This window comes from Hydra vulgaris, chromosome 09 (genome assembly GCF_038396675.1).
Source record: "Hydra vulgaris chromosome 09, alternate assembly HydraT2T_AEP".
Classification (NCBI taxonomy): Eukaryota; Metazoa; Cnidaria; class Hydrozoa; order Anthoathecata; family Hydridae; genus Hydra; species Hydra vulgaris.
In genome coordinates, this window is record NC_088928.1 from 32,934,199 (window position 1) to 32,947,500 (window position 13,302).

A 13,302-nucleotide genomic window follows, 5' to 3' on the forward strand; every position below is an offset into this window, starting at 1 on the left:
TATATATATATATATATATATATATATATATATATATATATATATATATATATATATATGTATAATAGGGTGGTAGTCAAAAATTAAATTTTCAGATTTTGTCTGGGACAACCTCTAGTCCTGTTCCTATTGATCTCATGAACTCATGTGCAAAATTTCATAAAAATATTCCTTCATTAATGGGTGCCACATGCCAACTGATAAAATCACATGTACGCAATAGAAAAGATAGCCGTGTAAATTAATGTGTTGTTGAATATTATTGAAATCTTTAAATAAATTTTTTTATCTATAAATCCATTTTGAACACAAGCAGAAGTCTTTTCAATGAGGTGTACTCTTTATGTTTTTTTTGAGAATCTGACCAGTTGTTAAATTTATCAACTAATTAATGTTCTGTATATGAAAAATATTTATAAATTTCCAAATACAGATAAAAAAAACAGAAATTTTACTTTATAGCATTTTTAGAAATTTGTTACATTCAAATAGTTATAGTGCATAAATTTTTATAGTGCTTAATTATTAACTACTTAGCTGCAGCCCACTTACTTATTTTTTCTATCCCAGAATTCCTTGTAATTTGCCACCAAACTGCCATTTTGTATGTTTATCCCTATCAGACTACCAAATTAATTATGTTAACTAAAAAATTTTATTTTTAACAATTTTGCAGTGGAATATCTCAATTGTGAAAAGTCAGTATACATTTAAGTTGTTATTTTGTAATATAAATTATGTAAACTACTTTGAATTTTATTTTATATAAATTCATATCTCTAAACTCAAAAAAGATACTGAATAATGGATATCACTGAATATATACTAAATGAATAAAATTTTATAACTTTTGCAATTCACATCATGCTTATTGCATAACTTTATTTGTATTTTTCTAGATTAATAAATATCAGAAAATGTCACAATCAAAACCTGCAACTAGATCTGCAACCGAAATTTACCTTCTCGGTTTCACAAATGCCTCCATTAATGGTACTAGACTACCGTCACGAAAGCAAGCATTACAGTTTTTCTTCCATCAGTTGAAAATAAACAAAAAAACTGTGAGAGAAAGTTCGGACATTACTATTAAAACAGTTGCTGATTTTTGGAACAAAGCTTACATGCCAATGACAATATTGCAACATGCAATTGCGAGGCTAGAGAAAATATACAACGAGTGGAGAAATCTGCAAAAGGCTTCAAAAAGAGGATGAGCAACTCAGATAGCGAAAGAAACAGCCTTTGTTGCATCATTTGAAGATACGTTCGACATTTCTCATGTTGATGCCGAGAGGCTTATACAAAATCCAGAAGACAAACTTTTTCTTAAAGCTCAGCTTGGAAATGGAAGACACTCAAGTTCAATGGCACAAATAGACAGAAAATTGGCAGTCAAGTTGAAGCGTAAACATGAGAGACAAGAGGCTATAAAAGCCAGAACAGAACGAGAAAACTTGAGACATGCTGTCAGCAACGGTGAAGCTGTAGTTGAAACATTTGAATCAGATTCAGAAAAAAGTTGCAATGAGAACGTAGATTCTGACCATGACTCAGCAGTGACACTGCAGACAAAACAACCTCGTCCAAAAAATATTGTCAGTCCACAAGTTGCAGCAGCATCGAACGAAGATCAGTGACCGAATTGCGGTTTATGCTTTGACTTCATTCTCAGTTGCTGTTGGTCAAAACCCAAGTGAACTAGCTCTGAATCGCTGGTCAATTCGACGCAATAGAATGAAACATAGAGACGAAACAATTTTGAAATTGAAGGAAAGTTTTGGTGAAAATATTAGGGATGTTCCACTCGTAGTGCATTGGGATGGCAAGTTACTCCCTGATATATCAGGAAAACATGAAAAAATAGATCGCTTGCCTATTCTTGTTTCGGGTCAAGGTATAAAACGTCTATTGAATGTGCCTAAGCTCCCAAATGGCACTGGAGAGGCAATGGCAAATGCAGTTGTAACAGCAATCAACGACTGGGATCTTGCAGAGAATATAAAAGCCATGTCTTTTGACACTACAGCCAGTAATTCTGGGATTCGCTCTGGTGCAGCAGTTCTTATTGAACAAAAGATGAATAAAGAGCTGCTCCATCTTGCATGTCGGCACCATATTTTTGAAGTTGTTCTTGGAGATGTGTTTAACTCATTAGCTGGACCATCTACTGGACCAGACATTTTGATGTTTAAAAGGTTTCAAACAGCATGGCCATCAATCGTTCGTGACAGATATGAAGACGGTATATCAGATCCTGAAACAGCTTTAGTTTTTAGCAGCAACAGAGAAATGATGAAAGAAGCTATTGATTTCATTCAGAACTGCTTGCTGACAGAGAACCAGCCTCGTGATGATTATAGGGAACTTTTAGAACTGTCTTTGATCTACCTGGGTCATATTCCTCCTCGCGGGGTTCATTTTATGGCTCCTGGGGCTATGCATCGGGCCAGATGGATGGCCAAGGCTATTTATTCAATCAAAATTTTTCTCTTCAGATCCCAGTTTCGCATGACGAAGCGTGAAATAAATTTATCACGTTTCTTGAATATTTTTGTCTGCTTTGTCTATCTTAACTCATGGTTTACTGCTTCACTGTCCATTCAAGCTCCACTGAATGATCTCATGTGCCTTAAACGACTCATACAATTCAGGACAATAAATTTAAATGTTGCGAATGTAGCGATAAAGGCATTGTCTCGTCATATGTGGTACCTCAGTGAGGAACTGATTGCCTTTAGCTTTTTTGATGATCGTGTTGATGCAGCTACAAAATACGAGATGGTAAATGCAATGAAAACAAAAACTGGAAATGGAATTCCTGCAAAACGTGTTCAACTACGTGAAAACAACATTTCATCATCAGAGCTTGCTGATTTCATTAACTCGAACACCATGAGGTTTTTTGTTATACTGGGCATCTCAACTTCTTGGCTCGAATTGGATTCATCTTTGTGGAACGAGGACCAAGTTTTTATTGCAGCTAAGCATTTTGTAGCCGGTTTGAGCGTTGTGAATGACAGAGCAGAGAGAGGAGTTGCTCTTATCCAAGACTTTAACCAAATTCTAACAAAAGATGAAGGACAAAAGCAAGCACTTCTCCAGGTTATGTCTGAGCATCGAAAACAGTTTCCAGATGCCAAGAAATCTAGTGTTGTTAAACAGGACTAAATAGTCATTTTTCCATTCAAAACAAAATGAAAAACTAAAATGATATTGAAATTATAGTTAATTTTTCATGGTTTTCAATGTTCAATACTTTGTTATTTAAATTTTGCACATAAGTTTGTTATGCTAAAAGGAACAAAAATAGAGGTTGTCCCATCAATTTACTTTGAAAAAGTTTTTTGAGCACCACCCTAATATATATATATATATATATATATATATATATATATATATATATATATATATATATATATATATATATATATATATATATATATATATATATATATATATAATCGGGTGCATTGGAAAACAGAATTTTTTTAAAATTGCCTTGTAATAGCTCTAAATATATGCTACATAATAAAATATCACTGAATTAACAAAAAATTTCGAAATTAAAATATTTTTAGAGTTGCCTCTAGTCCCTTAAACATTTTAGGGCCCCTAATATTCTGGGAAAAAAAAATTCTTCAAAAGTAGATCAACCTGGTACTCAAAAAAAGTGAAATTTTATAAAAAGTTCAAAAATAATAATTGTTTTAGAAAAAAACTTTAAAAAAAAAAAATTATTGAAAAACCTGTAAAAATGCACTTTTTTTATTTTTAGTTGAAAAACCATGGTTATTATGCAATGAAATTCAAAATAATAATTTTTACATAAAACAAATATTATTTTCAAACATTTTATAAAAATTTCTCCCTTGCGAGTCAGGCTATTTGTCAGTGGATGTAGCAGCACTCCCTTGCGAGTCAGGCTATAAAATAGTCGATGTAGCAACACTCCGCGCATGATCTACAGCAAAAAAAATTAAAATAAAAACATTTTATTAAAAAAATTAAAAATAAAAACATTTTATTAAAAAAAATAAAAATAAAAACATTTTATTAAAAAAAATAAAAATAAAATCATTGTTTATATTGTTAAAAACATTCAGAATGTTTTTAAAAACATTCTGGTCAATTAAATTTGCGTTATTGTGGTTTTTTTAAAAAACGATTTATTTGTAATTAAATTAATGGTTTTTACTTTCGTCCAACACAAAAATATTGGACGAAAGTCAAATGTAATTAAAAGTGACGTATGTGTTGGCGTAAGAATCACTTTTTTCCTTCCGCTCTTCCCAAAGACAACAAACTATAGATCTATATATACACATATATATATATAGAGAGAAAGAGGCTTGGACAATGTATATATATATATATATATATATATATATATATATATATATATATATATATATATATATATGTGTATATATATATATACATATATATATATATATATATATATATATATATATATATATATATATATATATATATATATATATATATATATATACACACACACACATATATATAGAGAGAGGCTTGGACAAGAATGGGATGTGATCGCGCTCTGTAACTGACCACACTAATATTTTTTTTCTTTACAACTTGACCACCGCTATTTTGATGTTTTAACAGTTGATCTTTTTTAAAGTTTTTATTTTACGCTTTAAATAAAACCATTAAATTAATTATAATGATTGTTTACATAAACGCATGTGTAAATTAATAAAAAATATTATATATAAATTTTTTTTATGTGGGCATGTGTTTTTTATGATTAATTTAAACGTTTGAAACTATTTTTCTATGTCTTCCTAAATATCTTTTTAACCATTATTTTTTAAGAATGAATCTTTTTTTAAGTTACTTTAATTTATGAATAAGTTCAAAACCTTTTTTGAATGCTTGTTTTGTGACTTGCTTTTACACATTTTATGTGAATTATACAAGAATATAAAATAATTTTATTTATTTATATAAGCATGTATTTTGTTGATTAATATAAAAGATTTTAAGCATTTAGTAATGTTCATACAATTCATTTTTATAGTCATTTTATTTTTTGAAAAAAAATTTTTTTTTTTTTTTATTACAATAGGAATGAATAAGTTGAAATCTTTTATAATAGTTTTTAAATTTGTTATGTGAAGCGCTTATTAATAAAGTTGTAATGCTCAAATTAAAATTAAATTAAATTGCTTGTTGGTAGTTTATTTTATTTAAATTGCAGGCGCATTTTATTTACTTTTTTCTTATTTTTGCAAATAAAAAAGTTGAAAAACTTTTTTTTAACTAGACTTACAAATTAAAGCATGAAATTATTAAAAATTACTATTTTAAAAAGAAACAATTTTTTTATACGATTTTTTTTTTGGCAAATTTTTTGAAAAAATAAATGTTTATATAATTTAAAAATATTATATACAATACTTTTTAATAAGATTGATAAAATTTGTTCATTTAATAAACAATCATTTGCAACAATTTGTCACTTAATTTAAAAGTGTTTTGAGTAACTTTAATAAAACGTTTAAAAAGATAAGTTTTAATAACATTTATTTCAAATGTAATAAAAAACGTAACAAAAAGTTTCGCTTCGAGTTTAAGTTTTTTATTTTTATTTTAGTGTTTTTATAATTTCTTTTTTGTGTAAAGAATTTTTCTTTCGTTTCTTTTTTTGTTAAGAATTTTTTTTTCGTTAGTTTTTTTTTAACTTATTTCTAGTTTAAGTTTAGCTTAGCATTTCTACATTCAGCGCATTTCTTAAATCATCAAAACATATGAGCAATTGTGGACAAGTTGTCGAAAAATAAAATAGTTTGCATGGTCAGCAATAGTGCTTGATCGCACACCATTCCTATTCAAGCCTATATATATATATATATATTTACACACACACACACATACACACACACATTCCTAGTGTACATTACCATGTAAATCCCTTAGTAAGTATTGAGTATTGCTTTCTACACATTTGGACCACTTTTCTGGTAATTTGTGGATACCACAATGTTTATGAAGCAAACCAATCAGGCACCCAATTTTTGTAGGAATTGAAACTTCTTTGTAGGAATTAATGTGCGGCTCAGCAAATGTGTGTCCCATCAATGAAGACAAATGTTAGTTGAAAGGGGCTAAGTCTGGTAAATACAGCAGGTGGGATAGCAGCTTTCGGCTAAGTGCTTTGATTATATCCAGAGCTGGGTTTGCTTTGTGTGCAGGTACATTCTCATGTAACAAAATTACTTTGCCATATCTTTCAGTCTATTCTGGTTGTTTTTCTATCAATGTAGGGTTCAAATTGATCATTTGTTGTCTGTAGCGATTAGTATTAACATTTTAACCAGGTTAACTTATAGGATACTTATAATACACCACACCTTTCTGATCCAAACACAGAGCGTTGTCTTTTTGCTGAATCTATCTGGTTTTGCAGTCGATTTTTTTGTTGTCCTGGTTTATTATTATTTTTATTATTAGCATAATTAGGTGTAATTTATATTTTCATTGTTTTAATTTTTTAATTTATGCTTGCTTTTATTTATTACTATTATTATTATTATTTTTTTTTTGTTTATTCTATTTTTTATATTTACGTGTCACTTCAATATCTAGTTTTTAAGTATATGAGTGGCACTTAACCTAATTTTGTAAAAATTATAACAAAACTTGTAAAATATTATAAAAAAAAAACTCTGAGCTGTTGAAACCATCATTTGCGTGTTGAAAATTAAATCAAAAAATTAATGCTTTCTGCAAATCTTCACTTTCAGGTAAAAAATTTGACATTTTTAACACGATACAAAAGTATGATGTTGTTTGTTCAATGGCTTGATGTATATTAAATATGTTTGACAGTTGTTATAACAACCAAACAAAAAAAAATGAGCCTCGTTAACAAAAAATGTTTCCTAACTACACATTTGTATCATAATGCTCACTCGTGTATATATATGTATATCATACATCAGAACGCACTTTTTTTTGTGTATTGCGTATTGAGTATGCTACTCATATCATACTCAATACGCAACTCAACGTACGCAATTTCTTTGAGTATAATACTCAATATGCAACTCGTTGTACACATTTTTATTGAGTAGAATACTCAATACACAACTCATAATACGCATATTTTTTGAGTATTTTGCGTAAAAATACGCAAATTTTTTGAGTGTAAAATATAAATTAGTTGTTAAAGTATATATTTTTTTATAAATAACAAACAAAAACACTAAATTATAATTTAACCATTATAATTTGTTTTTTAAAATAAATTATTAAGGTTTGCGTGTCGAAAATCACGTCTTGAAGCCTCTAGGGAGTAAGTAGCATTGCTTTTAATGACTTTATAAGCTTGCTTCAAATAACAATTTACAATTTGCTGTTTTACAAGTTGATAAACTTTGAGTTGCTTTGTTTTGTAAGTTGATAAACTTCTAGCGTTTGTATTTGAAATAATGACTTTTTTTATAATTTTTTGTTACTTTTATGAGGCTATAGATGTATATAAGATGCAAGTATATATCTTTTTATCTATAGTAAATAAGTTAGATAAATAAAATAAATCATTTTAATCTTTAATCTCATATAAACTAAAGTAATTTATATATGTAATGTAATTTAAACTAGTTTTATAATATTGCTTATTTGCTTAACAAAAGTTTTATTTTAGATTTTTTGCTTTAACATGTATGGAAGATCCGCCAAACGAAAATTAGGTTCAGACTCTAATGTAAAGAGTTTGAGAAAAAAAAAAGAAAAAAGTATAAATAAAGAAGATAAAGAAAATCAGTCTGTAAATAAAAAAATAAATTCTGATAGAAGTAATCGTGCCTTAGCCGTATTGTCGAATAAAAATAGTTAACCATCGTGCAGCGAAAGCATAAGCAATGCTTTATTAACAAATATAAGTATTAAACGATATGTTAAAGAGATTAATGAAATTAAACATAACTTGAAAAACAATAAATTTCCGCATAAAATTTTCAAATTTGGTGACACTGAAAAAACTTACAGTTCGGTTTTAAACTTTTTTCATTGCCGAACCGAAATCGATTTTAAGCCCGGAAAGAAAAATTACATTTTACCTGCATTTATTGCTATAAGGTATTACATGAACCACTAGGTAAAAGTGGTAATTTTTTTAAGCATTTTAATTCCACACAATGTAACGGCAAAGACGATTTTATGGCTTGGAAAAAGGCTTATGATGATATAAGTTTTGATAATGATGATGACTCGTTGTTAGATGACAATATTATGAATCTGACTAAATATGTAATGTCATCCAATATGGCAACACAAGAGCTAGGTTACATTCATCTAAAAAGACTTTTAGAGCGTCATAAAATTAATTTACCATGCGAGAAGTCTTTTGTCTATAATATAGTTCCTATGGTAGTTGAAAAGATAAAAAAAACAATCACTAACTGCCTTAGAAAAGCCAAAACTATTACATTAATAGGTGATATCTGGGATAGCCGCCAGCTGACCGATTTTTTTGCCTTATGTTGCCAGGTTACCTTTTATCAAGCTTTTTAATGTTGATTTGTTTTTACAAAGCATATAAAAAACATTGTTTTGAAACTATTAAATGTCCAGTTACTCAAGCAGAGATTGAATTCTATTTATCATTGATGCTCCCAGCATAAAGATTTACGCTTTTGAATCAAAGAAATAGCGTACATATTGGTGACTTGGTACCAAGTTTACATTTATTAATCATGCAATATAAGGAAATGGCTAAAAAAGATGATAAAAAGAAAAAATTTTGCGAATTGCTGATAACTAATGTAAAAAAACAATTTGAGCATGAGCTTAACTCTGCTGTTTATGCAGCTGCTGCAGTTTTAAATGTTTCTAAACTTTATCTATGGTATCAAAGACCGATTGCAAAAGCCACAGTCAATTTGGGACTAAGTTCATTAGTAATCTTGGCAATTGAATTTAATAAAAAAAACGAAAAAAACGATTTGACAGCAAGTGGTTCTAATAATAGTTTCTCTCAAAAAAGTGTTCCTGACGATGAAGCCTTTGATCAGTTTTATCAAAGCATAGAATTGGATCAGGTAGAGTACAACAAAAAAGAACTTAGCATCGAACACCTAGCTGACAAAGAAAGGAATAACTTTGTAAACATTTTAAGAAATCATAATTTCACTAACAAAACTCATTATGATGCATTTTGGTTTGAGAAAAGAAAAGAATTGTCATATCTTTATAATTTGTGTCTCATGTTTTTTAATATACCGACATCCTCAGCTTATGTTTAACATTTTTTTAGCATATGTGGTGTAGTTAATCGAAAAAGAGCCGGCAACATGACCAATGAAACACTAATAAATCGTGCCTTTTTAAAAAGTAACTTAACCATACTTAATGAAATGGCTGAGTGAAAATAATTCTTCAGTTGTTTGAAAATTTTCTTCATTACTTTTGTTTTTGTTTATGAATTGAAAATCTATTTTAGAAAAATATAATTTTTTTTTTCTCTTTCATTTCGTTTTTCTGTGTGTTCATTATATAAAAAACATTATTACTTTTAGAACAAAATTATATTTTACACTAAAAAAAACCTGCAAATTACTCAAAAAAAATGCGTATTATGAGTTGTGTATTGAGTATTCTACTCAAAGAAATTGCGTACATTGAGTTGCGAATTGAGTATGATATGAGTAATATACTCAATACGCAATACGCAAAAAAAAGTGCATTCTGATGTATGATGTGTACATATATATATATATATATATATATATATATATATATATATATATATATATATATATATATATATATATATATATATATATATATATATATATATATATATATATATATATATATATATATATATATATAAATTAGTAAAAACACTTATCTAATTTTTGATTACTTCTAGTAATCAAAAATTAGATAAGTGTTTTTACTAATTTATTATTGCTCTGTTCTTTTAGAACATTGAGCACTCTGTTTGTAAAATACACTAACATAATTTATATATATATATATATATATATATATATATATATATATATATATATATATATATATATATATATATATATATATATATATATATATATATATGTATATATATACAAATATGGTATCCTTTTTATTTCTATGCACATTTTAACTAAGCTTATAAACTTTGAATCTAAAATTTTTGATTTTAATAAAAATGATTATCAATCTAAACTCATATTTGATAATCATTTTGATTGGTATTTCAATGAAAATGTAATACCAAAGAAAATGATTATCAAATTTTTTTTTTGTGGTGGTATTATTTTTTTTAAATGAAACTTCAAACCAGCAAACCTGGTATTATGATTCAACTTCAATAATGTTAATTTTAAACCTCCTGATAAACCTTTGATACACCTCTATTACATTACATTCTATACACAGCTATGCATAAAAGTTTAATCGAGATATTAATTTCAATGAAATTTTTCTGTGTCTATTCAATCAAAAAAATATGGAAAAACATGTCTCAATAATTGTATTAATCAATTGTATTTTTATTTTTTCTTGATATTTTTTTTATTTCCTATTTTAGACTAACATAGATAATATAAAACAAAAGAAAATAAACTTCAAATCTGTTTCTATTAAAGTTGTTTTGTTTATGTCTTTTGGCTTTACCTTGTTTACTTTAAGCAAACCTGGTGTGTCTTCTAAGATTTAAACTTTTCTCATAACTTTCTTTCATAATTATCTGTCACTGCTCGAACATAACTTTCCAATAGTTTGCCGATCCATGTCGATGATGTGTTTTTGTTAATTTGGACAATGAATTTGGAGTAACTAGAGTTAACAAGACATTTGCTAATGAACATGTGCACGTTTTCTTTGGTGTACTTTAAACACGACTGCCTGAAGACTCTTGCTCCTGATTTTGAGCCATACAGTTGAAATTTTAAGTTTTGGTCAAATTGTGTCTGAAATATCCTTGCCACAGTCAAGCAAAGTTACTTTAATATTGATATCTCATAAAATAACGTTTTAAAAAAAGTTATAGAAATTCTTCTGAATTTGATTTAGCTTTATTGAACGTGCACATGTGCACACTCTGGACACAAAAAAACGTTATTGATATATTTGCTTGTCTTTTTTAGAACTAAGTCGTGGTGCTCTGCTTCCTATCTCTGCCAAAACAACTGATCAAGCCTATAATAAATTTTAAAAGGAATTATATGGAGTTTCACCATTGCAAAATTACTTATAATATTTTTATCTATAAAATATATATTGTATAAAACAATTGCGTGCATAAAAACACATTAATAATACCTCTGCTAAATAAAAGTATAATATCTGAGTGCCTTATAAGTTAAATTAACAAGAAATTTTATTTAATAAAAGTCTCCCTAAATACATAATATTAGAATTCACCATAGAAGTTGTTGTTTGTAAGGGTTGTTTTTTTTTGTAGTTTTTAAGGGTTTTTTGGGGTTGCTTATGTCTTTTCGTTTATAATAAGTTTACAATAATGAGTGTACAAATGCTATGGCCCAAAAACAAAATGTTTATAAAATTTTGAGTGAATCTGATGAACGACTCTAAAATTATTATCCAAAAACATCCAAGCAGTTTTTAAGGAATAACAACCAAAAAAAGCAACTTTTATTTAAATCACAAAACTTCACTAAAAACCATAGATTGAAAAAGATGGCCAGGGAAGGCAATCTTATTAATATGTTTTTAAGTACAGAAAGTTTCAGCACTTTAGAAGTTTCATATATTCAGTTATAGGGTACTATTTTTTTTTTTGTAGTTTTTAAGGCATACCTACCTGTACATAGATGCATATATTCATACATATATACATATTTTTTTTACTTTTTATTTAGTGTAAAAGGTGAAAGATATTTTACATGTCCTCCAAAATATGGTGGTTTTGTTCGACCTAGTCAAGTTGAAGTTGGAAATTTTCCTGAAGAATTAGACTTTATGGGTGATGATGAAATGTGATATTTGATGATGAAATGTGATAACTCTTCTCTGTCCAGCAAATAGAAAGCATTTGTAGTATTTACAAAGTAATTTGTATAAAAATTATAATATATTGTGTTCTATTTATTGTGTTACAAATAATGTTTTACTTATTAATATCAATTAAAAAAGTATTTTTTTCTCTCACTAAATAAATTTTTAAACAATTGCTTTAATTTTTTTTTGTTTGTTTGTTTCTTAATTGTTTTTTGAGAATTTTATTATTATTTTTGCAAATTTTTTGCACAAATTAAATAATATAATAACATTCTTAAATAATTCCATTGAAAAAGTATTATTTTCATTGTAAGTATATTATTATTTATTTATTTTTTAACGATAAAAAAGAAAATAATTTTTTTTTATTTACTATTTATCTTGCAATATTTTGCATGAATAGCAAGAAAAATTTATTGGACCTCACAATTTATAAATAAATTATAAGTTAGAAAATATAATAATACATAAAAATAAAATACAATAGATTTTTTTTTTCTACATGTTTTTTATTATGTTTCTATCATATTTTAAAAATTTTCTTTGTGAAACAAATGTCTTGTGGAACACTCAAAAAATGTTAGTTATGATTTTGAAACATCTTTTAATTTTAAATTAAACTTTATGTAATATTTAGATTAATTTTTTTTAAAAGTTAAAGAAAAAGCTAGCTATATCTTCCTAAAATTTTCTGTGAGAAATACAATTACTTTCTCTTTAAATTCACTTTTACAAAAACTGAAGCTTCAGCTTCAATAAAATTTCTTCAGCTTTACTAAAACTATATGTTTAACTTCAGTAATACCTTCTATCTATACCCTGAACTGTTAGTCAAAATATGTACTAAAGCTGCTACCTTTCTACCTGCTACCTATCTCAGTATGATGTTGTCTGTGTCTTTTTATATAAACTTTAGCAGGCTGAAAAAATTTCTGCACACTCCAAACTGTTAAAGGATACTGAAAGTTTAAAAAGATTTTTTGATTAATTTTTTTTTAATTCTTTTTTTTGTGTGTGTAGGAAGCTGTATAGATTAAATTTGGCATTTTAATAATTTTTAAAATGCCAAATTTAATATTGAAAAAATTTAAAAAGTAACAAAAAATGATTTTTTAAAAAAATAATAATAATAAAAATTTTGAAATAAAAAAACAGAAAACAATAATTATACCACTATATATTTTTAAAAAGTAGCAAATATATATATATATATATATATATATATATATATATATATATATGTATATATATATATATATATATATATATATATATATATATATATATATATAT

General features: G+C 26.7%; 1 protein-coding gene across 2 annotated transcripts in view; it reads left to right on the plus strand.

Annotated features, from left to right (window-relative positions):
- The window catches only part of LOC100214827 (tubulin-folding cofactor B), a 44,283-nt gene extending 32,200 nt beyond the window's left edge, over positions 1–12,083 (plus strand). For both annotated transcript variants that reach the window (XM_065805423.1, XM_065805422.1), the window contains one exon: positions 11,871–12,083. In XM_065805423.1, coding sequence (XP_065661495.1) covers positions 11,871–11,991 — 121 coding nt within the window. In that variant the 3' untranslated portion in view covers positions 11,992–12,083. The remainder of the gene's footprint in view (positions 1–11,870) is intronic.
- The last annotated feature ends 1,219 nt before the right edge of the window (positions 12,084–13,302 follow it).